At 42.2% G+C, this 26,314-nt stretch overlaps 1 protein-coding gene across 1 annotated transcript in view; it reads left to right on the forward strand.

Moving 5' to 3' along the window:
- LOC139408766 (transmembrane and coiled-coil domain protein 3-like) overlaps positions 1 to 22,965 on the forward strand; it is a 47,582-nt gene extending 24,617 nt beyond the window's left edge. The window contains exons 2-7 of the mRNA XM_071153068.1: positions 5,698 to 5,898; positions 14,548 to 14,637; positions 14,753 to 15,057; positions 15,304 to 15,747; positions 19,313 to 19,448; positions 19,786 to 22,965. Of these exons, the coding sequence (XP_071009169.1) occupies positions 5,698 to 5,898; positions 14,548 to 14,637; positions 14,753 to 15,057; positions 15,304 to 15,747; positions 19,313 to 19,448; positions 19,786 to 20,088 (1,479 nt within the window). The 3' untranslated portion in view covers positions 20,089 to 22,965. The remainder of the gene's footprint in view (positions 1 to 5,697; positions 5,899 to 14,547; positions 14,638 to 14,752; positions 15,058 to 15,303; positions 15,748 to 19,312; positions 19,449 to 19,785) is intronic.
- Positions 22,966 to 26,314: the final 3,349 nt, after the last annotated feature.

Below are 26,314 nucleotides of genomic sequence, written 5' to 3' on the forward strand. Positions count from 1 at the left end.
TTCTGATGAGTACTATTCTTTCCAAGATCACCAACTCATGTCAGGTTTTGCCCCTGCTGCAAGCCAAGAGTCATCAATATAGAAGTCATCCGAGCACCAAACCTCTCCCTTAATTTATTTATATTTCTACGTTCCACATCATGGCACCGTTCAGTACTATAACTGCAATGGCATCTTCACGCTTCAATCTAAACCAGAAATAGCCTAAACGGGTTGTCCTCAAACTGAAGGCATAGAATCAAAGAGCTGTTGCCTCAAGCATTTTCCAGTGGTTCCAGAGCCAGACTAACATGCCGTGCATTCTGGGTAACTCTGGGGCAGAAACAGACAGGTCTTTGTGTCTGTCTCTGAACTCAAAAACACCACTGGTAATCGGACCAGACACACACGCACACACTTCTCTGCACTTCCTCATCAAAGAGGACATGTAACCAGCTTCTCTCTCGGAGTCTGACAGAGTGTACCATTTTGAGTTGTCGAAGGATTAAAATACAGCGTTGTATTGGGGCACCCTCTTAGATATTAAAATAAGATTAAACTTGTCCCACCCAGGGCCCATATGTCAGAAGACACTGATTGAGTCAGGACAGAGGATCCATATGCATTAGCTGGGCCATTGGACCACAGTCCTGGACAGAGGCTGGACAATGAATTGTTCTCTGCAAAGAATGAGGCCTCTGTTTAGGGAAGCTTGACACGCAGTGAGAGGGAGAGAGGCTGGAGAAAGAGAGGGAGGCAGGGATGTGGTTGTGAAGAGAGTGTTCTGTTCGGTCTCTTGTTCTACAGTATTTATACATATACAGGAACCACATGCTACGATAGAATGGCAGATAAAGCCTGAGTAGATGCATACGTAAGAACTAAAGGCTGCTGCAGGTAGTAGTTCTCACAGTGTATCTGTAAAACCATAATGGTTCAACCCACATCCTACCAAGATCTGTGCAGACCTACGTTATAGTCTTCATGATGTTCATAACTTCACGCTTTCTCACTGTATCACACAGAAACCTAGTGTGTGGCATCAGGAAGGAGAGGCATCAGCTGACGCGATCTGAGAAAGATGGCATCCTAGCAGTTTCTCGTAGGCTACTCTACCCCTTTGTCTTCCAAATGATAGTTTGAACTACCACCAAGCTATTTGCACTAATATATTAACTTTCAGTTATAGCCAACAGAAACACAACCTTCCCCATTACGCACATGCCCCAGAAACGCTCGATAAGGCCCGCAGCATGGAATCGTGGGAGAAAGAGACTTTATCCAATTCTTTTGAAGCTGTATTGGAGAAACACTTCGCACGAGCCTCAATGCCTGCCTGGACTAGCTGAAATCTGGCCTGAATGAATACAAGAAAGACATCAAAGAGCTGTGCGATGACTGTGTTTCTTTGTCCAAGCTCGTGGGAAAATCCGAGGCCACTATTACCAAACACAGAGAATCACTTGAACCCCTAGAACCCATGCTTGAACTTCTAGAATCCAATCTTTTCGAGATGGAAGATTAAAAGAAGGTTCTCTCCTTGCTCAATAAATCTAGAAAAAGTAATTGAAAAGAACAATGCTATTTCCTACTTAACAGACTATATCCCCAAATTGTTCCCACTGCTGTCTGGTTCTCTCATAGAACTTAAAGTATGTGCTGTCACCACATAGGCATACCTCGGCCTAACAAGAAGATAATGATAATGAAGCTTCTCCGGTATACTGACGCCGACCACATGGTCAAGGCTTCCAGGGATTCTTCACAGGTGATTGCGGCCAAGCCGTGCGCTTTGCCCATGACTTCAGTGCGCACACCAGGAGCAGACACCAGTCCTGCTACCCTCTGATGAACAAGGCACTGGAGGCCGGCTACCAAGCCTTCCTCCTCTACCCAGCAACCATCAAGTTGACTCGGGCGACAGAGCAGCTAACCTTCCAGAACATTACCACGGCTGAATGCTTCATTGCATCCTGGGACTCTACTGCAATGAAAATGAATTACTTAAAAATAATACAATGAGATTTTCTGAATTTTTGTTTTAGATTCGGTCTCTCACAGTTGAAGTGTACCTATGATAGAAATGACAGACCTCTACATGCTTTGTAAGTAGGAAAACCTGCAAAATCGGCAGTGTATCAAATACTTATTCTCCCCACTGTATATATATTCCTACTCAAACAAACATAACCAATCTGTTCATAATGGAACAAAGATATACCAGCAGTAGATATCAACTGCAGTACCTTCTGGTCCAGTATCACATTTTCATCAAGAAACCCAAAACATTTTGCCCATGAGTTATGCGATTCCCAAAAACTTTCCAGATGAACACATGTCTGTATGCTCTGCCCCCAGGGTACTCTTGGCACATTTATTCATATGGTCTGGAAGTGCCCAGAGGTTTTCTCCTTTAGGCATTCTGTGGCTTCATCACTATCTGGCATTTTGTCTAAACCCATCTCATGTCTGCCTAATGTGCTTATGTTTAATGACGACTCTTCACTGGTCATAACATACAGGCAGAGAAAGATTTGGCTTGCCGGCCCAACAGCAGCCAAGACACTCTGCCACATCAGAAATGTATTTACTAATGGACATAGCTCAAGTTGAACTCTCAATCTCTCGATTGCATGTTGCAAAATCAGAGAATATTAACATGTGTACAACACTTGGCAGTATGAAATCATTACTTAGGGGGCAGTATTTTGATGTTTGGATGAAAAATGTACTCAAATGAAACTGCCTATTTCTCAGGCCCAGAATCTAGAATATGCATATAATTGTCAGATTACGATAGAAAACACTCTAAAGTTTCCAAAACGGTCAAATTATTGTCTGTGAGTATAACAGAACTGATATTGCAGGCGAAAACCTGAGGAAAATCCAACCAGGAAGTGCTGTTTTTCCTGAAACTTCTCTGTTCCATTGCATGCCTTCCCTCCATTTAAAGGGTTATCAACCAGATTCCTTTTCCTATGGCTTCCACATGGTGTGAACAGTCTTTAGACATAGTTTCAGGCTTTTATTCTGAAAAATTAGCAAGAAAGATCACATCGTCTCATTGGATGGCTGGGTGCCAGCAGAGTTTTGCATGCGTGAGCAGCTTGGAGCAGACATTTTCTCTCTCACTCCTATTGAAAAAGCTACGGTCCGGTTGAAATATTATCGATTATTTATTGTAAAAACAACCTGAGGATTGATTATAAAAAAACGTTTCACATGTTTCTACAAACTTTATAGATAGTATTTGGAATTTGTCTGCCCCGTCGTGACCGCTCGAGCCTGTGGATTTCTGAACATAACGTGCCTTGTCAACAAAAAAAAGTTATAAAAACCTGATCACAAAAAAATGAAACCTAGTGTGACAAGTTGAGTGTAACCGAGGGTAAGATAGTAAGTTAGTGCCAGTGAGAGACAGAGACTAAAATGTTGCTGTTTCAAAACCAAGCAGGAGTAGGCTTCTGTTGTGTCCTTGCGAAACACATCTAACCCTTGTGGGAGTATAAATGTTGTATGAAGACAAAGATAAGGTTGTCAGCAACTTTGGTGCTATACTAAGAGCTTGATACACAGTTTTACAAAATACCAAAATACTGGTACCGACAGTGATGGGAATGAAAAGAGGAAGCGCTGAGCTGAAAGTGTGTATCTGAATGTGCGTGTGTTGTGTGTCTCTCTCTTTGTGTGTGTGTGTCAAAACAACTTAACCAGGCTTTTTCTGAACCCTCTCAATGTTTCAGCTGACAGTCATGGGGCAGAGGGGAAGCTGTCAAGTTGTCAAATTGAGTTTTAGTCCATTGATCAAGGGTTAGGCTACAACACGGTTAGGGATAACCGTAACCCTTGTGTGATTTTCCCCCTCAAATTTCCTTGGTGGTATTCAGTGTTATAAAATGGTCCAAAGTAAGTGCTGTTGGGAACCTATATTGATCAAGGATTAGGCTACAGCATTCTGAAGTAGTTTTATGGGTGTTTTTTGTCTTTCCTTGTATGCTTCAGTAATTATATAAATCGATAGTTTAAGCCTTTTTATCTCACATGGCTTTGATATTCAGTCAGTAAATAAATGATTAACACTATGACTTCGGAAGTGTGAATTGTTCTCTTTTCTCGTAATGATGAACTTCTCACATACTTAATATTCTCACACAAGGTTTTGCCAAGAGGGTTCACTTCAACTCTGTGAGGAACAAGATACTGTAGTTTAGTGAAAGCTATATGAACAAGATATTGTAGTTTAGTGAAAGCTATATGAACAAGATACTGTAGTTTAGTGAAAGCTATATGAACAAGATACTGTAGGTTAGTGAAAGCTATATGAACAAGATACTGTAGTTTAGTGAAAGCTATATGAACAAGATACTGTAGTTTAGTGAAAGCTATATGAACAAGATACTGTAGGTTAGTGAAAGCTATATGAACAAGATACTGTAGTTTAGTGAAAGCTATATGAACAAGATACTGTAGTTTAGTGAAAGCTATATGAACAAGATACTGTAGTTTAGTGAAAGCTATATGAACAAGATCATGTAGTTTAGTGAAAGCTATATGAACAAGATACTGTAGGTTAGTGAAAGCTATATGAACAAGATACTGTAGGTTAGTGAAAGCTATATGAACAAGATACTGTAGTTTAGTGAAAGCTATATGAACAAGAGACTGAAAAACTGGCAACAACAAAAACCCTAACCCCAATGGTTGTTTCTAGTCAGTTGTGGTGTAGATTCTAGTCCCAACCATAGCCCAACAGCCTGGTAGGTAAATATCTGATTAGTACCACCATTTTACTTATCTAAAAACATTATTACTTGTCTTACAGGATCAACGTGATAACAATGTGCTGATTCCATAGGAAAATAATAACACTGTGTCAATACCGAAGGATGGAAGATTGGTTCTTCCATCTTTGTGGGGACCAAAAATCCCCAAAAGTCCCAACAAGGAAAATTCTCACGTGGGGACATTTCCCACGTCCCCTTGATGACAACTGCTATTATAAGCTTAGGGGTTATTGTTACAATTAGGGTGAGGGGTTAGGTTTAGGGTTATAGGTTAGGGTTAAAGTAAAGGGTTATGAAAAATAGGATTTTGAATAGAAATCAATTTTAGGTGCCCATAGGGATAGAAGAACAGGGTGTGTGTGTGTGTGTGTGTGCGCGTGTGCGTGTGCGTGTGTGTGTGTGTAAAACCCTTATTAGGCACCTGTTATATTTTGGGACCCAGATTCTAATTTGCTTGCGCTGTAGCGTCCAACAAATATGACGGCCATATTGTGTGTTATGATTATGAGAAATGCAGCATGTACATCTAGGTCAAAGATAATGACCGAGCTACACACAATACAGCACCAGAAAAATAGGTGTTTGGAACACATTTTTTAAATAGCCTTTGTGTCAATGTAGATAAGGTTGAGCTTTCCAGTGGCATTTGGAATATGTCTCATGTCAGTAAGGGGATTGAATGTTACATTGTATTATTGTCTAATCTTGTTGCCAGCCCTATGCAGCTCTCTGTGGATTAGTTTATAAACCCTTATGTAAAATATACTTATGTACCTTATCTAAAGTGTTACAAAACACTTCCTTTGTGTGGTGGGGCTGGGTACTGTGACAGGAAAAATAACAACTTCAATGGTCTCTGTATAATGGATAAATAAAGAGGAATTGTATAGCATTGTGTCTGTCTGACTGAAGGTTCTGTGGTTGTCTCGGGCAGGCGGAACGGAGCAGTGGCGAAGGGAACTCCCGGAACATTCCGGAGTCGATGCATCACGGCAGCTTGGAGAACAACCTCGATCTGGACCTGAGCGGCATCCCAGACTCCCAACGCTACCTCGACTCCTCCCACCGCAGCCTAGACTCCTCCTACCGCTCCCTGCCCCCCGGACTCAACAGCTTGCAGCAGAAGATCCTCAGGGTTAGTTGTTTAATGGTTATAAAGATCTCCTAGAGTTTAGAGTGGTGGGCCAGCAACAGGGGGAGGGATGCTGGTTCAAATCCAAAGGCCGATTGGAATATCTTGTGGGGAGTGGGCCGCAAGAGGGTTCCTGGCATAAGTGTCCTAGATGCAATCGCTTGCCATTATACCCTGCCATTATACAACGTGTTTGTGTGCCTAGCAGGTTTGGCTAAAATAAAAATGCATTTCTGTGGACTGTATGGAACATGGTAAAGAACAAGAAGGCCTGTTTATGCTCCCAATTAATGCTTTATTGACAACGTTTCGATCCAAAACAAATTTTCATCAGGTTTAATGGGTGCTCACTTCGCAAAATATACACATTACACCTCGTATGACCAGGCGTCTGCATGCTTCCCAGCCGAAACAGTTCGAAAGAGTTTGTGTATACATTATGACAACATTTTGTGACGTTTTTCTTCGTTTTGGACTTCTTCAGTAAGTGTTTTTTTGGCTGTTCGGGCACACACATTTTTTTCTCAGAGCAAGCCTTAAGTCGGTAGCTGAAGTCTACTACCCTTCGTCGATGACTGGTCAACAGTAGGGATTCTTCAATAAAGTCTTTGTTGTCATTCAACAAGATTTTTTCATTGAGAAATACTGCACCAAACATCTTAGTTAGATGTAAAATTGCGTAACTAAGATCACTTCGCCAATTTTTTATTATTTTTTAAATGACATTTCTTTAGTTGTCTTAGATTAATTGACTATTTTGAAGAAGTGTATACTGGCTACAAAATAGACAAACGGTATTATCAAAGATTTACATAACTAACCCAAATATACCACAGCCTGACACTGATCCGGTGCTCCATGTCCTTTCCTACCGCTCCGTTAAAAATCACTCCACGCTCACAGGAAAAAAAACTCCCGCTCCAAATTTGCTCCATTAATTAAAATCACAATTTAATTAACACCCATCTTTTTTTGTGACTACCTGGACCTACAATTTTTTTTAGGTATTGAAACCAAACCATATGGATTTGAATGAAAAGTATTTGAATAAACATGAAAAGATGAATGTAAGAAGCTAACATAATTTCAAATGGGCTACATTTAATATGAAACAGTACATAAACACTCTAAATAGGTCAGGAGCCAGACAGGGAGCATAAGGCTATATTATTTCTATTATTTCAAGGCTATAGGCTATAGTACATTGTGAAAGATTTGCGAGTGCGACACAATAGGCTGGTAGGGACATAAAGAGCTCAACATTTAAACAACATTTCGTTGTATTAAATCATTATAGTCTATAAATTGCACATACTTGTAATTCAATTGTGACTTACTTATAATTAAATACAAATTAAAATGAAAAATGACACAGTTGAAGTCGAAAGTTTACATACACCTTAGCCAAATACATTTGAACTCCTTTTTTCACAATTCCTGACATTTCATCCTGGTAAAAATCCCCTGTCTTAGGTCAGTTAGGATTACCAATTTATTGTAAGAATGTGAAATGTCAGAATAATAGAAAAGAGAATGATTTATTTCAGCTTTTATTTCTTTCATCACATTCCCAGTGGGTCAGAAGTTTACATACACTCAATTAGTATTTGGTAGCATTGCCTTTAAATTATTTAACTTGGGTCAAACGTTTCGGGTGGCCTTCCACAAGCTTCCCACAATAAGTTGGGGGAATTTTGGCCCATTCCTCCTGACAGAGCTGGTGTAACTGAGTCAGGTTTGTAGGCCTCCTTGCTTGCACACGCTTTTTCAGTTCTACCCACACATTTTCTATAGGATTGAGGTCAGGGCTTTGTGATGGCCACTCCAATACCTTGACTTTGTTGTCCTTAAGCCTTTTTGCCACAACTTCAGAAGTATGCTTGAGGTCATTGTCCATTTGGAAGACCCATTTGCGACCAAGCTTTAACTTCCTGACTGATGTCTTGAGATGTTGCTTCAATATATCCACATCATTTTCCTCCCTCATGATGCCACCTATTTTGTGAAGTGCACCAGTCCCTGCTGCAGCAAAGCACCCACACAACATGAGGCTGCCACCCCCGTGCTTCACCTTTGGGATGGTGTTCTTCAGCTTGCAAGCCTCCCCTTTTTCCACCAAACATAATGATGGCCATTATGGCCAAATAGTTATATTTTTGTTTCATCAGACCAGTGGACATTTCTCCAAAAAGTACAATCTTTGTCCCCATGTGGAGTTGTAAACCGTAGTCTGGCTTTTTTATGGTGGTTTTGGAGCAGTGGCTTCTTCCTTGCTGAGCGGCCTTTCAGGTTATGTCGATATTGGACTCGTTTTACTGTGGATATAGATACTTTTGTACCACTCGGTTTCCCTCCTTCAAAATGCATACAAAATGAATCCCAAACGTTACCAATAAACTTATCCAAACAAGTCAATCAACATTTATAATCAAACCTTAGGTACCCTAATACGCAAATAAACAATACAATTTAAGACAGAGAATCATTATTGTCTTTACCGGAGATAAGCATTAAGAACGCGCTCTCTCGGCCATGCGCTTGGAAACACTACAGCCAAAATGGGAGCCACTTAGAAATACTACAACTTCTCCCTAATTTTTGCCAAAAACCAGCTTGAAACTCTTTCTAAAGACTTGACATCTAGTGGAAGCCCTAGGAACTGCAATCGGGGACAATTTCGCCCTATTATAAAAGTGCCAGGCATTGAATTCAGTGGTATGCTTTTATTTTATTTTATGGTTTGTCCTCGAGTTTTTGCCTGCCATTTCAGTTCTGTTATACTCACAGACATTATTTTAACGGTTTTAGAAACTTTAGTGTTTTCTATCCAAATCTACCAATTATATGCATATCCTAGCTTCTGGGCCTGAGTAGCAGGCAGTTTACTTTGGGCACGCTTTTCACCTGGACGTCAAAATACCGCCCCCCTATCCCAAAGACGTTAAAGGCACAGTCAACTTAGTGTATGTAAACTTCTGACACACTGGCATTGTGATACAGTGAATTATAAGTGAAATAATCTTCCTGTAAACAATTGTTGGAAAAATGACTTGTGTCATGCACAAAGTAGATGTCCTAACCGACTTGCCAAAACTATAGTTTGTTAACAAGACATTAGTGGAATGGTTGAAAAATGAGTTTTAATGACTCTAACCTAAGTGTATATAAAACTTCAACTGTATTAAGTGCTTTTGAATTTGTTTTTAGAAAGACGAATTTGGCCAGTCTGTGGCTTCAGGCTCATACGATGGTGCCTGGAGAGCTGGCCAGCAGCAGAGAATATCCTCTCCAAACAGCCACTGGGCAGAGATGCAGAGTTGTTTTAACATGTTTCTTTCGGTAGGCCTGAAGGTTTTTAGGCAAAATAACCCAATCAAAACGGAACGTGGGAATACGCCAGGCCTATTGGGCCAAAAATCAATGATGGCCTATTGTGTAGATAATAGAACGAAAATGAATGAAACGTTTAAGAGATCAGATGTTTTGTTTATAAATACTTTGCTACAATGACAGACTTAGTTATCGACTCACCTCGTTCCTTTCTTTTAACATGTGCGCGTAGTAAGTACACCATCATACTTTTGGGACACTACATCACCACACTCACTCTCTTGCTCTTGGTCCTCATCTTTGTAACTCACCTTGATTTAGCACCTGTGTGTTTTAATCAGTTTCTTTATGAAAATATTTAGCAAAATCCATGACAGTAGCTAAAGCAAGGGGCTATTAGCAGCACACAAGTAGCCTACAAATGCATGCTGGGGCAGGCATACCCTGAGCTTGTGAAGTGAGCGCTACTGGAGCGAAGTTGGAGCGGGCGAGAAGGCCGACGCTCCAGTCTTTGGGAATGTCCCTCGATGCTCCAGTCAAATTGGGCACGCTCCGCTCACATACACTGAATGGGAGTAAATTAGTCATAGTGGACAGAACAAGCAAGAGGTGGGCAGAGCCAAGCACGAGCTAGCAAGAGTCTATTGGCTCGTTCTAGCATGTATTTGCATATTTCCGTTAGATAAGTCCTACTCTGAAGTGCACATGTGCAATATCTGAATTATCCTTTGCACTTCTTCTTAACAACACACTTTTTTGAAACCCACTCTGTTCATAACAGATTCTATTTTTGAAAACATAGAACTGTATTGAGATCAAATGTTTCACCGGATGCAGAACACAGGAGTAAAATCAGGACTCTTGATCAGAAAATGCCTGTGGTTGCGCATTTCATGGAGGCTCGTCACATCAGCTCTCTGCGATACATTGGTATCGAACATGTTAAGGCTCCTAGGAGGGGGGAGATACTGATAATCTATCACTGAGGAAATAATTGTATTGGACTCACAATTGATCCAACATGTCTCCTTAAGGTCTGAACCAAGAGTTTGATGTCAGACCATTTCTTATATGAATATGTTACGTTGATTTATTTAAAAAAATATTTTCAAAATGGAAATATTACATTTACATAATTATTCAGACCCTTTACTCAGAACATTGTTGAAGCACCTTTAGTAGCGATTACAACCTTGAGTCTTTTGGGTTATGACGCTACAAGCTTGGCACACCTGTATTTGGGAGTTCCTCCCATTCTTCTCTGTAGATCCTCTCAAGCTCTGTCAGGTTGGATGGGGAGTGTCGCTGCACAGCTATTTTCAGGTCTCTCCAGAAATCAGTTTCAAGTCCAGGCTCTGGCTGGGCCACTCAAGGACAATCAGAGACTTGTCCCGAAGCTACTCCTGTGTTCTCTTGGCTATGTGCTTAGGGTCATTGTCCTGTTGGAAGGTGAACCTTCACCCCAGTCTGGGGTGCTTATCCCTCTGGAGCAGGTTTTCATCAAGGATCTCTCTGTCCTTTGCTTCATTCATCTTTCCCTCGATCCTGACTAGTCTCCCAGTCATGCCACTGAAAAACATCCCCACAGCATGATGCTGCCACCACTAAATTTCCTTCAGATGTGACACTTGCCATCCAGGCCAAATAGTTAAATCTTGGTTTCATCAGAACAGAGAATCTTCTTTCTCATGGTCTGAGAGTCATTTCAGTGCCTTTTGGCAAACTCCAAGCGGGCTGTCATGTGCCTTTTACTGAGGAGTGGCTTGTGTCCGACCACTGTACCATATTGGTGGAGTGCTGCAGAGATGGTTGCCGTTCTGGAAGGTTGTCCCATGTCCACAGAGGATCTCTCGAGCTCTGTCAGAGTGACCATCGGTTTCTTGGTTCCCTTTTTTCTTTATTTATTTCACCTTTATTTAACCAGGTAGGCCAGTTGAGAACAAGCTCTCATTTACAACTGCGACCTGGCCAAGATAAAGAAAAGCAGTGCGACAAAAACAACAACACAGAGTTACACATAAACAAATGTAAAGTCAATAACACAATAGAAAAATATGAACAGTTTGTACAAATGTTGACGATTAGGGAGGTAAGGCAATAAATAGGCCATAGAGGTGAAATAATTACAATGTAGCATTAAGTAGCATTAACACTGGAGTGATAAATGTGGAGATGATGTGCAAGTAGATATACTGGGGTGCAAAAGAGCAAAAGATAAATATCAATATGGGGAAGAGGTAGTTGGGTGTGCTATTTACAGATTTGCTGTGTACAGGTACAGTGATCGGTAAGCTGCTCTGACAGCTGATGCTAAAAGTTAGATATAAGTCTCCAGCTTCAGTGATATTGGCAATTCGTTCCAGTCATTGGCAGCAGAGAACTGGAAGGAAAGGCAGTCAAAGGAAGTGTTGGCTTTGGGGATGACCAGTGAAATATACAGTGCCTTGCGAAAGTATTCGGCCCCCTTGAACTTTGCGACCTTTTGCCACATTTCAGGCTTCAAGACATACCCCAAGCGACTTACAGCTGTAATCGCAGCAAAAGGTGGCGCTACAAAGTATTAACTTAAGGGGGCTGAATAATTTTGCACGCCCAATTTTTCAGTTTTTGATTTGTTAAAAAAGTTTGAAATATCCAATAAATGTCGTTCCACTTCATGATTGTGTCCCACTTGTTGTTGATTCTTCACAAAACAATACAGTTTTATATCTTTATGTTTGAAGCCTGAAATGTGGCAAAAGGTCGCAAAGTTCAAGGGGGCCGAATACTTTCGCAAGGCACTGTACCTGCTGGTGCGCATGCTACGGTGGATGTTGCTATGGTAACCAGTGAGCTGAGATAAGGCGGGGCTTTACCTAGCAAAGACTTATAGATGACCTGGAGCCAGTGGGTTTGGCAACTAATATGTAGCGAGGGCCAGTCAACGAGAGTGTACAGGTCGCAGTGGTGGGTAGTATATGGGGCTTTGGTGACAAAACGGATGGCACTGTGGTAGACTACATCCAGTTTGCTGAGTAGAGTGTTGGAGGCTATTTTGTTAATGACATCGCCGAAGTCAAGGATCGGTAGGATAGTCAGTTTTACGAGGGTACGTTTGTCAGCATGAGTTAAGGAGGCTTTGTTGCGAACTAGGAAGCCGATTCCAGATTTAATTTTGGATTGGAGATGCTTAATGTGAGTCTGGAAGGAGAGTTTACAGTCTAACCAGACACCTAGGTATTTGGTGTTGTCCACATATTCTAAGTCAGAACCGCCCAGACTGGTGATGCTGGTCGGGCGGGCGGGTGCGGGCAGCAATCAGTTGAAGAGCATGCATTTAGTTTTACCTGCATTTAAAAGCAGTTGGAGGCCACGGAAGGAGTGTTGTATGGCATTGAAGCTTGTTTGGAGGTTTGTTAACATAGTGTCCAATGAAGGGCCAGATGTATACAGAATGGTGTCGTCTGCGTAGAGAAGGATCAGAGAATCACCAGCAGCACTAGTGATATCATTGATATATACAGAGAAAAGAGTCGGCCCGAGAATTGAACCCTGTGGCACCCCCATAGAGACTGCCAGAGGTCCGGACAACAGGCCCTCCGATTTGACACACTGAACTCTATCTGAGAAGTAGTTGGTGAACCAGGCAAGGCAGTCATTTGAGAAACCAGGGCTATTGAGTCTGCCAATAAGAATGCGGTGATTAACAGAGTCGAAGGCCTTGGCCAGGTCGATGAAGACAGCTGCACAGTACTGTCTTTTATCGATGGCGGTTATGATATCATTTAGGACCTTGAGCAGGGCTGAGGTGGATAATTTTAGAAAGAGAGGGTCCAGATTGTCTCGCCCAGCTGATTTGAAGGGATCCAGATTTTGCAGCCCTTTCAGAACATCAGCTGTCTGGATTTGGGTGAAGGAGAAGCAGGAGGGGCTTGGGCAAGTTGCTGCAGGTGGTGCTAAGCTGTTGGCCGGGGTATGGGTAGCTAGGTGGAAAGCATGGCCAGCCGTGGAAAAATGCTTATTGAAAATGATCGATTATCGTAGATTTATCGGTGGTGACAGTGTTTCCTAGCCTCAGTGCAGTGGGCAGCTGGGAGGAGGTGCTCTTTATTCTCCATGGACTTTATAGTGTCCCAAAACTTTTTGGAATTAGTGCTACAGGATACAAACTTCTGTTTGAAAAGGCTAGCCTTAGCTTTCCTAACTGACTGTGTATATTGGTTCCTGACTTCCCTGAAGTTGCATGTCTCGGGGGCTATTCGATGCTAATGCAGAACACCACAGGATGTTTTTTTTGCTGGTAAAGGGATGTCAAGTCTGGGGTGAACCAAGGGCTATATCGGTCCCATTATGGACGCAGGCAATGAGGCAGTAATCGCTGAGATCCTGGTTGAAGACAGCAGCGGTGTATTTAGAGGGCAAGTTGGTCAGGATGATATCTAAGAGGGTGCCCGTGGTTACAGATTTAGGGTTGTACCTGGTAGGTTCCTTGATAATTTGTGTGAGATTGAGGGCATCTACCTTAAATTGTAGGACGGCCGGGGTGTTAAAACTTCATATGGCTGCAATCCCGTTAACGGGAGCGATATGACAACAACCAGTGAAAGTACAGGGTGCCATATTCAAAAGAACAAAAATCTCATAATTAAAATTCCTCAAACATACATGTATTTTATATCATTTTCAAGGTAGTCCCACCACAGTGTCCGATTTCAAATAGGATTTATGGGGAAAGCCCCACAACCGTATTTCTGATCAATTTGATGATATTTTAATGGACAAAAAATGTGCTTTTCTTTCAAAAACAAGGACATTTATAAGTGGCCACAAACTTTTGAACGGTAGTTTATGTCAATAAGCCATTTCATTTTTCATTAGTAAAATTTTCAAAAAGCCTGTTTTTGCTTTGTCATTATGGAGTACTATGTGTAGTTTGTTGAGGGAAAAATACATTGAATACATTTTAGAATAAGGCTGCAACGTAACAAAATGATCAATGGGTCTGAATACTTTCCGAATGCACTGTATGTACCTCTGTGATTAATTATGATTGACTATGCGCAAAAGTGAATTGAATTGTTTCCACACCCGCCATGTATGAAATGTGTATATTTTGGGATGTGAGAGCTGTCTGTTTGACCTGATGAATATCCATTTGGAATGGAAATGTTGTCAATAAAGCGTTAAACAGCATTAAACAGCATTAAACAGTGTGCAGGACTTCCTGTTCTTTACATGTATTCCTCATTAGCCCAGCACCTACGTTTTTAAAGATGTGCGTATGACCACAAACTTTTCTGTAAGGAACATGGACCATAAAGTATCCTTCTTCTCCTTCCCAAGGTGACAGAGCAACTGAAGATTGAGACGGAGTCACGAGACGACAATGTGATAGAGTACCTGAAACTGGTGAACAGTGTCGACAAGCAGCAGGTGTTTACCTTTTTAACGGTTGTACTTTATTTTCTTTCTTGCACTCGCACTCACACTTGTATTTTATTACAAGAATAGAATCTGATTGCTAAATGTCCCCCTTATGTTGATGCAGGTGGGGCGCATCAAGCATGTGTTTGAGAAGAAGAACCAGAAGTCAGCTCACAGCATTGCCCACATGCAGAAAAAGCTTGAGCAGTATCATAAGAAGATGAAGGACAGCAGCGAGAAGGACACCAGCTCCCAACACCACAGCATCTCTAAAGAGAGCTCAAAGGACATGCTAAGCCACACCATGAGCAACGTGAGCAGTGGTAGTGGACGACACCCACTGGACAAGATCAAGACAGTAGGGCCTGGCGTCTCGCTCTCGCCACCTTTCTTTTTCAGCAAGCCCCGGGACTTTGCCAACCTCATCAGGTACTGATGCAGTGTTCCATGCTGACCATGTGCTCTAACCTCTGTCGGTGTGCGTGTGTGTGTGTACACAGTGGATAACCCAGAAGGGTTGATTTTGGGTCTCAGACAGAAGAAGCAGCTGGTCTTATCGCACACCCTCAGTGGTTGCAGTGGATATGGATTCATCAGGCCACCATAGGACACAGATTTGTTCATCTACAACGATAGATAATACAAGTTAATCTTCTTTTTTCTCTTTTTCTTCAGGAACAAGTTTGGCAGTGCCGACAACATCGCTCACCTGAAGACCTACCTCGACACGCCCTCTCCCTTCCACTCTGAAGGAACTGGGCGGGCCTTGAGTGGGAGCGCCACCTTAGTGAGTGGGAAGACCCCTGCCGCCACGCCCACGCCCAAGTACACCAGCGATGACGAGTGTTCCTCGGGCACGTCCCTGTCGGCGGACAGCAACGGGAACGCAATGGCTCTGGGCGTTGGCCTTGGTCTAGAAGTGGGTGTCGGGGCGGTGATGACCCCAGGGCAGATCCTGGAGTCTGGGGACAGCCAGGAGAGGCTGGGCCTGACCACGGAGGAGGTTAGGGAGATCAGGGAGGCCCAGGGACAGCTGGAGGAGGACATGGAGGGATTCAAGACCCAGTTCAAGAAAGACCACAGCTTCATCACCCAAACGCTGCAAGAGGAGAGATACAGGTCAGGTCACAGTTATATACACTATACAGTGCATTCGGAAAGTATTCAGGCCCCATGGCTGTTTTCACATTTTGTTACGTTAAAGCCTTATTTTAAAATTGATTAAATCATTTTTTCCCTCATCAATCTACACACAATAACTTATAACAACAAAACAAAAACAGTTTTTTAGACATTTTTGGCAATGTATTAAAAATAAACAGAAAAACCTTATTTACATAAGTATTCAGACCCTTTGCTATGAGACTCTAAATTAAGCTCAGGTGCATCCTGTTTCCATTGATCGTCCTTGAGATATTGCTGCAACTTGATTGTCCACCTGTGGTAAATTCAATTGATTGGACATGATTTGGGAAGGCACACACCTGTCTCTATAAGGTCCCACAGTTGACAGTGCATGTCAGAGAAAAAAGCAAGCCATGAGGTCAAAGGAATTGTCCGTAGAGCTCTGAGACAGGATTGTGTCGAGGCATAGATCTGGGGAAGGGTACCAAAAAATGTCAGCAGCATTGAAGGTCCCCAAGAACACAGTGGCCTCCATCATTCTTAAATGGAAGAAGTTTGGAACCACCATGGCTCGTCCTAGAGCTGGCCACCCTGCCAAACTGCACAATCAGGGGAGAAGGGCCTTAGTCAGGGAGGTGGCCAAGAACCCCATGGTCACTCTGACAGAGCTCTAGAGTTCCTCTGTGGAGATTAGAGGACCTTCCAGAAGGACCACCATCTCTGCAGCACTCCACCAATCAGGCCTTTATGGTAAAGCGGCCAGACGGAAGCCACTCATGAGTACAATGCACATGTCAGCCCACATGGAGTTTGCCAAAGGCACCTAAAGGACTCTGGCCATGAGAAACAAGATTCTCTGGTCTGATGAAACCAAGATTGAAATATTTGGCATGAATGCCAAGCGTCACGTCTGAAGGAAACCTGGCACCTCCCTACGGTGAAGCCTGTTGGTAGCAGCATTATGCTGTGGGGATGTTTTTCAGCGGCAGGGACTGGGAGACTATTCAGAATCGAGGGAAAGATGAATGGAGCAAAGTACAGAGAGATCCTTGATTGAAAACTTGCTCCAGAGCACTCAGGACCTCAGACTGGGGCAAAGGTTCAGCGGATCTTGAGAGGATCTACGGAGAAGATTGGGAGAAACTCCCCAAATACAGGTGTGCCAAGCTTATAGCGTCATACCCTAGAAGACTTGAGGTTGTAATCGCTGACAACGGTGCTTCAACAAGTACTGAGTCTGAATAATTATGTACAGTTGAAGTCGGAAGTTTACATACACTTATGCTGTAGTCATTAAAACTCATTTTTCAACCACTCCACAAATGTCTTGTTAACAAACTATAGTTTTGGCAAGTCCGTTAGGACATCTACTTTGTGCATGACACAAGTAATTTTTCCAACAATTGTTTACAGACAGATTATTTCACTTATAATTCACTGTATCACAATGCCAGTGTGTCAGAAGTTTACATACACTATGTTGACTGTGCCTTTAACTTCTTTGGGATAGGGGGGCGGTATTTTGACGTCCAGGTGAAAAGCGTGCCCAAAGTAAACTACCTGCTACTCAGGCCCAGAAGCTAGGATATGCATATAATTGGTAGATTTGGATAGAAAACACTAAAGTTTCTAAAACCGTTAAAATAATGTCTGTGAGTATAACCGAACTGAAATGGCAGGCAAAACCTCGAGGACAAACCATAAAATAAAATAAAAGCATACCACTGAATTCAATGCCTGGCACTTTTATAATAGGGCGAAATTGTCCCCGATTGCAGTTCCTAGGGCTTCCACTAGATGTCAAGTCTTTAGAAAGAGTTTCAAGCTGGTTTTTGGCAAAAATTAGGGAGAAGTTGTAGTTTTTCTAAGTGGCTCCCATTTTGGCTGTAGTGTTTCCAAGCGCATGGCCGAGAGAGCGCGTTCTTAATGTTTATCTCCGGTAAAGACAATAATGATTCTCTGTCTTAAATTGTATTGTTTATTTGCGTATTAGGGTACCTAAGGTTTGATTATAAATGTTGATTGACTTGTTTGGATAAGTTTATTGGTAACGTTTGGGATTCATTTTGTATGCATTTTGAAGGAGGGAAACCGAGTGGTACAAAAGTATCTATATCCACAGTAAAACGAGTCCAATATCGACATAACCTGAAAGGCCGCTCAGCAAGGAAGAAGCCACTGCTCCAAAACCACCATAAAAAAAGCCAGACTACGGTTTACAACTCCACATGGGGACAAAGATTGTACTTTTTGGAGAAATGTCCTCTGGTCTGATGAAACAAAAATATAACTATTTGGCCATAATGGCCATCATTATGTTTGGTGGAAAAAGGGAAGGCTTGCAAGCTGAAGAACACCATAGTTTTGGCAAGTCCGTTAGGACATCTACTTTGTGCATGACACAAGTAATTTTTCCAACAATTGTTTACAGACAGATTATTTCACTTATAATTCACTCTATCACAATTCCAGGAGGTCAGAAGTTTACATACACTAAGTTGACTGTGCCTTTAAACAGCTTGGAAAATTCCAGAAAATTATGTCATGGCTTTAGAAGCTTCTGATAGGCTGATTGACATAATTTGAGTCAATTGAAGGTGTACCTGTGGATGTATTTCAAGGCCTACCTTCAAACTCAGTGCCTCTTTGCTTGACATCATGGGAAAATCAAAATAAATTAAACCTCCACAAGTCTGGTTCATCCTTGGGAGTAATTTCCAAATGCCTGAAGGTACCACGTTCATCTGTACAAACAATAGTACGCAAGTATAAACACCATGGGACCATGCAGCCGTCATACCGCTCAGGAAGGAGATGCGTTCGGTCTCCTAGAGATGAACGTACTTTGGTGCGAAAAGTGCAAATCAATCCCAGAACAACAGCAAAGGACCCTGTGAAGATGCTGGAGGAAACGGGTACAAATGTATCTATATCCACAGTAAAACGCGTCCTATATCGACATAACCTGGTTTGCAATTGCACATAGGGACAAAGATCGTACTTCATGGAGAAATGTCCTCTGGTCTGATTAATCAAAAATGGAACTGTTTGGTCATAATGACCATTGTTATGTTTGGTGGAAAAAGGGGGATGCTTGCAAGCCGAAGAACACCATCCCAACCATTACGCACGGGGGTGGCAGCATCATGTTGTGGGGGTGCTTTGCTGCATGAGGGACTGGTGCACTTCACAAAATAGATGGCAACATGAGGCCACATGAGGCCATATCCACAAAAGTATGTGGATATATTGAAGCAACATCTCAAGACATCAGTAAAGAAAGTTAAAGCTTGGTCGCAAATGGCTCTTCCACATGGACAATGACCCCAAGCATACTTCCAAAGTTGTGGCAAAATGAGCCACTGGGAATTTGATGAAAGAAAGAAACGCGGAAATAAATCCCTCTCTCTACTATAATTCTGACATATCACATTCTTAAAATAAAGTGGTGATCCTAACTGATCTAAGACTGGGATTTACCAATTTTAGTGTTTATGTAATTCTATTTCCTGGTAGGTATGACCAATCACAGTGTATATATAATTGTATTTCCTGGTAGGTGTGAGCGGTTGGAGGACCAGCTGAATGATCTGACTGAGCTCCACCAGGCCGAGACAGCCGACCTGAAACAGGAGCTGGCCAGCATTGAGGAGAGAGTGGCCTACCAAGCCTACGAGAGGGCTAGAGACATACAGGTACTGTACACACACACTGGTGCATTGCTACTGTCGTCAGCACAATGACAGCAGCTAGCTGTTCCCATAGACTTCCAGTCATAGAGCCAATGACTATCAATTGAAAGATTTTTTTATATTTTTTATTACATATTTTTTGCAGTTTCCCCTATAAATTAATATAGGGGAAACACTGCACACAATCTAGATTACTCTCTAAACTGCTTTTATTTGAAACAAATCCCATTGCTTCTATGTTGAAATTGAATTCTGAACCCAAAGGCGACGTTTTCTAGACAGGGTTTATAGACCACGTTCTTCCCTCCCTCTCTCTCCCCTTCTCTCTCCCCCTCTACAGGAGGCCCTAGAGTCATGCCAGACGCGGGTCTCTAAACTAGAGCTCCAGCAGCAGCAGCAACAAACCGTACAGCTTGAGTCCCGTGATGCCAGGGTGCTTCTGGGTAAAAGTATCAACATCATGCTCGCCATCGTCACCGTGATCCTTGTATGCGTCTCCACGGCCGCCAAGTTCGCGGCACCCCTACTGCGGAGCCGTCGCCACGTGATGGGCACCTTCCTGGGCATGTGTTTGTTGGCGCTGTTCTGGAGGAACTGGGAGAATCTACAGTGTGCTGTGGAGAGGGTCCTGGTGCCAGCCTGAGGGGGGACAATAGTCTAATGCCGTCCATGTCACTCACTGCAACAAATGATCTACGGACTGATCTCAGAACTCCAACAAAACAGCCTATTGATGTAGTAAAATGCAGAAGGTGCATAATGCAAAAGAAGTCCGCTGGGGGGAAATGGAGCTAGCAAAGCATGGTCACTGACTGGTTAATCGCATCACCTAGAATAACACTGAATATCAAGACATTGTGGGGTGAATGAACACACAATAACTGACATAACAACAGAAACGACAACCACACCACTTGAGAATGTTGTAATCCTTGATCAATGCTGTTTCTTGCAATTGTAAGGTTTAATCAATGCTCCCAGAAACAAGTCTTGCCGTGTTAAGTCCATCATGAGAGACTACTGACTTCAACATATAGGTTCTCCATTGGTCAGAAGAGGGGATGCTGTCCAGAACACACTACAACAAATAATTTCCAGACAGTCAGATCACGTGCATAGTGCAGAAGAATTGCGATAGAGCAAGCATGATTGGGGAAAGATGGGAGCTGGGTAAAGCATGGTTACTAACTGACTGACTGTTCATTATACAGTTATATTGCTGGATCACAATCTCCAATGTCTCTGACAGGGTTGGTAGGTTGGTCACGGCACACAATCATCAGAGGGCACGGTTGCATCACGGTTGTCTTACGGTCGCAGAGGTTCATGGTTCTTCACCCTATCCACGCCATCAATACACACACGCACACACACAACTCAGCCTTAAAGGGCGGCCCTGCCAACATTCTACCACAGAGACTACAGTCCACAATACAGGAGTCAGGGAGGTGGACATCTTGTTTAGATCTTTTATGTCTTAAGGCGTATGTCTTACAGCCAATCCTCATTCCTTCTTTATTACCTTGCCTGCAGTCAGAGGTTTGTCAGCCTTCTTTTACAACTGCTGTTGACTTGGTTAGTTTACTTCTTTTATTGGATACATTTTAAAAGTGAAATATGTTTGATTGCTTCTTTTTTTTAACAGCCACTTGTTTGTTTTTAGGAAAGGATGTTCTCTGTTTCCCTCTAGATGGAGAAATTACGGGATGCTGTCTGAAGGTTTGGGGGATGTAAAAAAAAAGAATCCGATTTTTTTTCTTCTCCATATAGAAACGTATACATACAAACAACAAATGACAGACACAGCCAAACAATGACTACATCTCATCTGCCCAGAAACAGCATGCTCACACCCCCATCCCTAGTGCCTGCATTATTGTTTGCCACTTGTCCTTAAATTGTATCAATTTGTTTTTCTCAGTCGCCCCAACTATTTCCATATTTCAATAATACCGAATGCCAATAGTTATAATTAATAGATAGAGAAAGTATTTCTCGGAGAGGAGGAGGGACTGATAAGGTTGATTTGGCCAATTGATTGATGTTTGTTGACCTTCAAGAGGAAGTAGTGGACTCTCTGTAACACTGTCATATGAGGCATTGGGTTCTTTTACTGTTCCTCTGAAACACTTTCTGTTCCAGTGGGTGATAGGCTAGCTAGCTACTCTAGTCCAATGAGAAGCAACTGAGCATTGAGCAGCCTTACATATACTCCACAGTGGATAGAGATAAGCCATAAAAGGAGTATATTTGGGGGTCTGGGGGGTCGACTAGCACGAGGACTAGTATCTGTATGTGGACTTAACATGACAGATACAGACCATATCTAATGTTTGTTTGTTGTAATAACATTTCCTCTAATTTGTTTGTTTGTATTGACCTAGTCACGCACAGACAGGGTTGTTGTTATTTACCTGCTGCTGACTGTATGTACAGTATGAGATTTGGGTAATACTTTATTTTACAGCACAGTTTAAGATGGTTCTAGTGTTGCAATACTCGGGTAACTTTCCCAAAATGTCCCATGTTTTCCATAAATCTTGTTTTATTAGGATTCCCAATTCTCTGCTTATTCCCATTTTGATTCCAGGAATCTTCCAACTGTGAATTTGGGGAAAGTTACCGGAATTTTAGCAATTATTACGTAATTACCGTTTTAACATTTTAATTTCTAACTATAGTACCTGCTAAACAGGGGGTACAGAGATGATTTATGTTCCTCTGTTTTGATACACCGGAAGAATTTACCTGAACATGGATTAGATTTATTACAGTCTCTTATTCATCTTCAGTGAACATGGATTAGATTCATTACAGTCTCTTATTCATCTACAGTGAACATGGATTTGATTCATTACAGACTCTTATTCATCTTCAGTGAACATGGATTAGATTCATTACAGTCTCTTATTCATCTTCAGTGAACATGGATTAGATTCATTACAGAGTCTTATTCATCTACAGTGAACATGGATTAGATTCATTACAGTCTCTTATTCATCTTCAGTGAACATGGATTAGATTCATTACAGAGTCTTATTCATCTACAGTGAACATGGATTAGATTCATTACAGTCTCTTATTCATCTTCAGTGAACATGGATTAGATTCATTACAGAGTCTTATTCATCTACAGTGAACATGGATTAGATTCATTACAGTCTCTTATTCATCTTCAGTGAACATGGATTAGATTCATTACAGTCTCTTATTCATCTTCAGTGAACATGGATTAGATTCATTACAGTCTCTTATTCATCTACAGTGAACATGGATTAGATTCATTACAGAGTCTTATTCATCTACAGTGAACATGGATTAGATTCATTACAGTCTCTTATTCATCTACAGTGAACATGGATTAGATTCATTACAGTCTCTTATTCATCTACAGTGAACATGGATTAGATTCATTACAGTCTCTTATTCATCTTCACTGCACAATAATATGATTTACCTGCTCTCATACATTATGTGCCTTCTTGTATGCGACAATTCTGTTTAAATTAAACAAAAAAAATGTAGTCAACAAACCACTCCATGATATTTGAGTGAGTGGGATATTTTGTGCTTGCCTGTCAGATATTTGCCTATGATTAAAAAAAAAAATTAAAGTCAGGAATACCACCTTAGTGGTATGGATGACAGTAATGGTCAAAATAATGAATAAACTAATGAAATAAAGTAATTATTAGTTCATTCATGTTTGAGGTTTCTCGATTGATAAAGTTGAGCTGTCAACTGTCCAGGTCTGTTCTATAACCACAAGGGGGTGTAAGTGCTTCAACAAAAATCCTGATGAATAGTTACCTGAACAGTGCAACAGCAGCCTCGACTGGCCATGATATATCATGACATGATTCCTCTACTAAGCTCTCTCCCGTCTAGTTTCCGTCTAACACTGCAGTGAATCAAGGTCTGTCTGTCCGTGGATCGATTCCAGTGTAACTATGGCAAAAATGACCCCTCTTTCTCTGTGTGTGTGTGTTGTCTCCAACAGGGCGGCCACCCATGGGTTTCTAGGGTAGTGTTGATGTTCACAGAAAGAGATGCTGCTTAGCCTGGCAGGGGGGGTAAGAAAACAGATTTCCTCTGCCTCTGCGATGTGGGTCACATATCTGGCAGTGCCGTGTGTGTGTATGTTTGAGCCTGCGTGACCGAATTTGTGACTTCCGGCATGTCAGGAATAAGTGCAGAGAGAGAGAGAAGGAATGAGGATGGTACATAGATGCATAGAGATAAAAAAAATAAAAATGTATGTGTACAGTGTTCTAACTCTAGATAGATAGCAGTATCAAAAAAGTAAAATATGAAAATAAGATACTGTAGCTAGCTTTATCTATCTGTGTGGATCACTGGTACCCATGTAATAGCTCTATCTAGCTGTGTGAGGTATGGGAGCCATAGACTGGGAGGTTGGAGCTTAAAACAGCCAGCCACACACTCTCAGTTTGTGTGTGTTGTGTGGGTGGACTATCTCTGGTTGGCTTTGTGGAACAGCGAAGGCCTCTAGGGGAAATCACAAGCATTTCAGATGTGTATGACACAGAGAGCATGGATATGACTACGAGCTACACACACACTCTGGGACACAGGGATTAAGAGATGTAGTAGTGGGTATAAATGGAGGGCCAATCATTTCTCAATTCTCTCCAATCTGTTTTCTGTAAAGCTGTGTTTATTATGCACATAAAGAGAGAGAGCAAGAGAGAGAGAGCGAGAGAGAGCTGTCTGGATGTAACCTCATCGTTGAGTGTTTTCCATTCATTACTTCCCAGCTGTGTGTGTGTGTGTGTGTGTGTGTGTGTGTGTGTGTGTGTGTGTGTGTGTGTGTGTGTGTGTGTGTGTGTGTGTGTGTGTGTGTGTGTGTGTGTGTGTGTGTGTGTGTGTGTGTGTGTGTGTGTGTGTGTGTGTGTGTGTGTGTGTGTGTGTGTGGCTGGCTGCAGCCTATTAACTTGGCTCTGCTTCATAATGAGCTAGTAATTATCCTGGGACTTCATCAATTCTCTACAGACACACACAGAGGAAGCATCCTAAAAGGCACCCTATTCCCTATATAGTGCGCTACTTTTGACCAGAGCCTATGGACTATAGCGCGCTATATAGGGAATGGGGTGCAATTTAGGACAAAGCCGCAGAGGGGCTGGAGAGCCTCCTCAGGTTGGCATGGTGACCACAGCAGGCCAGGGGATGGGTTGTGGAAGTGAGCACTGTAAAGCGCTACTGGGGGGAGAATGGGGTGAGGGTGAGATTATTTTTTCGTAGAGAAAGTTTAGACAATGTGTGCAAATTCATTGTCAAATCAAAATCATTTTTTGATGTTACATCAATGCCATCTCTTAATTTGTGTGTGTGTGTGTTTATTTCTCAGATGGGAAAGTTATGACCTCGCCAACCAACTTTCAGGCGATGATTTAAACTGCTCTGGCAGTATAAGACCCTTCCTATTTCCTGTTGATGCTGTCATAGCAACAGCACATGTTTATCTTCACCTCGCCCTCTATTATAACAAAGTTTATCCCGGTTTTATTCATTATAATACAATGTATCAATGCACTTTGAAACACATGAACAAATTGTTATACACACCACAAGACAGGTAACCCTACAATATACACTACATGACCAAAAGTATGTGGACACCTGTTGAACATCTCATTCCAATGCCATGGGCATTAATATGGAGTTGTTCCCCCCTTTGCTGTTATAACAGTCTCCACTCTACTGGGAAGGCTTTCCATTAGATGTTTGAACATTGCTGCGGGGACTTGCTTCCATTCAGCCCCTAGAGCATTAGTGAGGTCCGGGCACCGATGTTGGGTGATTAGGCTTGTCTTGCAGTTGGCGTTCCAATTCATTCCAAAGGTGTTCGATGGGGTTGAGGTCAGGGCTCTTTGCAGGCCAGTCAAGTTCTACCACACCGATCTCGACAAACCATTTCTGTATGGACCTCGCTTTGTGCACGGGGGCATTGTCATGCTGAAACAGGAAAGGGCCTTCCCGAAACTGTTGCCACAAAGTCGTCTAGAAATTTTTTTTGCTGTCATTTTTTGCTGTAACTCTAAGATTTCCCTTCACTGGAACTAAGGGGCCTAGCCCGAATCAAGCCCCAGGCCATCATCCACCAAACTTTACAGTTGGAACTATGTATTGGGGCAAGTAGTGTTCGCCTGGCATCCGCCAAACCCAGATTCGTCCGTCGGACTGCCAAATGGTGAAGTGTGATTCATCACTCCAGGGAATGCTTTTCCACTGCCTCAGAGTCCAATAGCGTTGCGCTTTACACCACCAGCAGACGCTTGGCATTGCGCATGGTGATCTTAGGCTTGGAAACATGGAAACCCATTTCATGAAGCTCCCGACGAACAGTTATTGTGCTGACGTCGCTTCCAGAGGCAGTTTGGAACTCGTAGTGAGTGTTGCAACCGAGGACATACAATTTTTACACGCTATTCTGTAAGCTTGTGTGGCCTACCACTTCGTGGGTGAGCTGTTGTTGTTCCTAGACATTTTTTCTTCACAATAACAGTACTTGCAGTTGTCCGGGGCAGCTTTAGCAGGGTAGAACATTTTACAAACGGACTTGATGGAAAGGTGGCATCCTATGACCGTGCCATGATGAAAGTCACTGAACTCTTCAGTAAGGCCATTCTACTGCCAATGTTTGTCTATGGAGATTGCATGGCTGTGTGCTCGATTTCATAGACCTGTCAGCAACGGATGTGGCTGAAATAGCTGAATCCATTCATTTGAAGGGGTGTCCACATACGTTTGTACATATAGTGTATGTATGCTTGAGTGACCTTGCAATATTTACATTTCATAAGTTCCCAAGGATCATAGTGATCTTTCTCAACTAACACACATGA

This window comes from Oncorhynchus clarkii, chromosome 1, assembly GCF_045791955.1.
Source record: "Oncorhynchus clarkii lewisi isolate Uvic-CL-2024 chromosome 1, UVic_Ocla_1.0, whole genome shotgun sequence".
Taxonomy (NCBI): domain Eukaryota; kingdom Metazoa; phylum Chordata; class Actinopteri; order Salmoniformes; family Salmonidae; genus Oncorhynchus; species Oncorhynchus clarkii.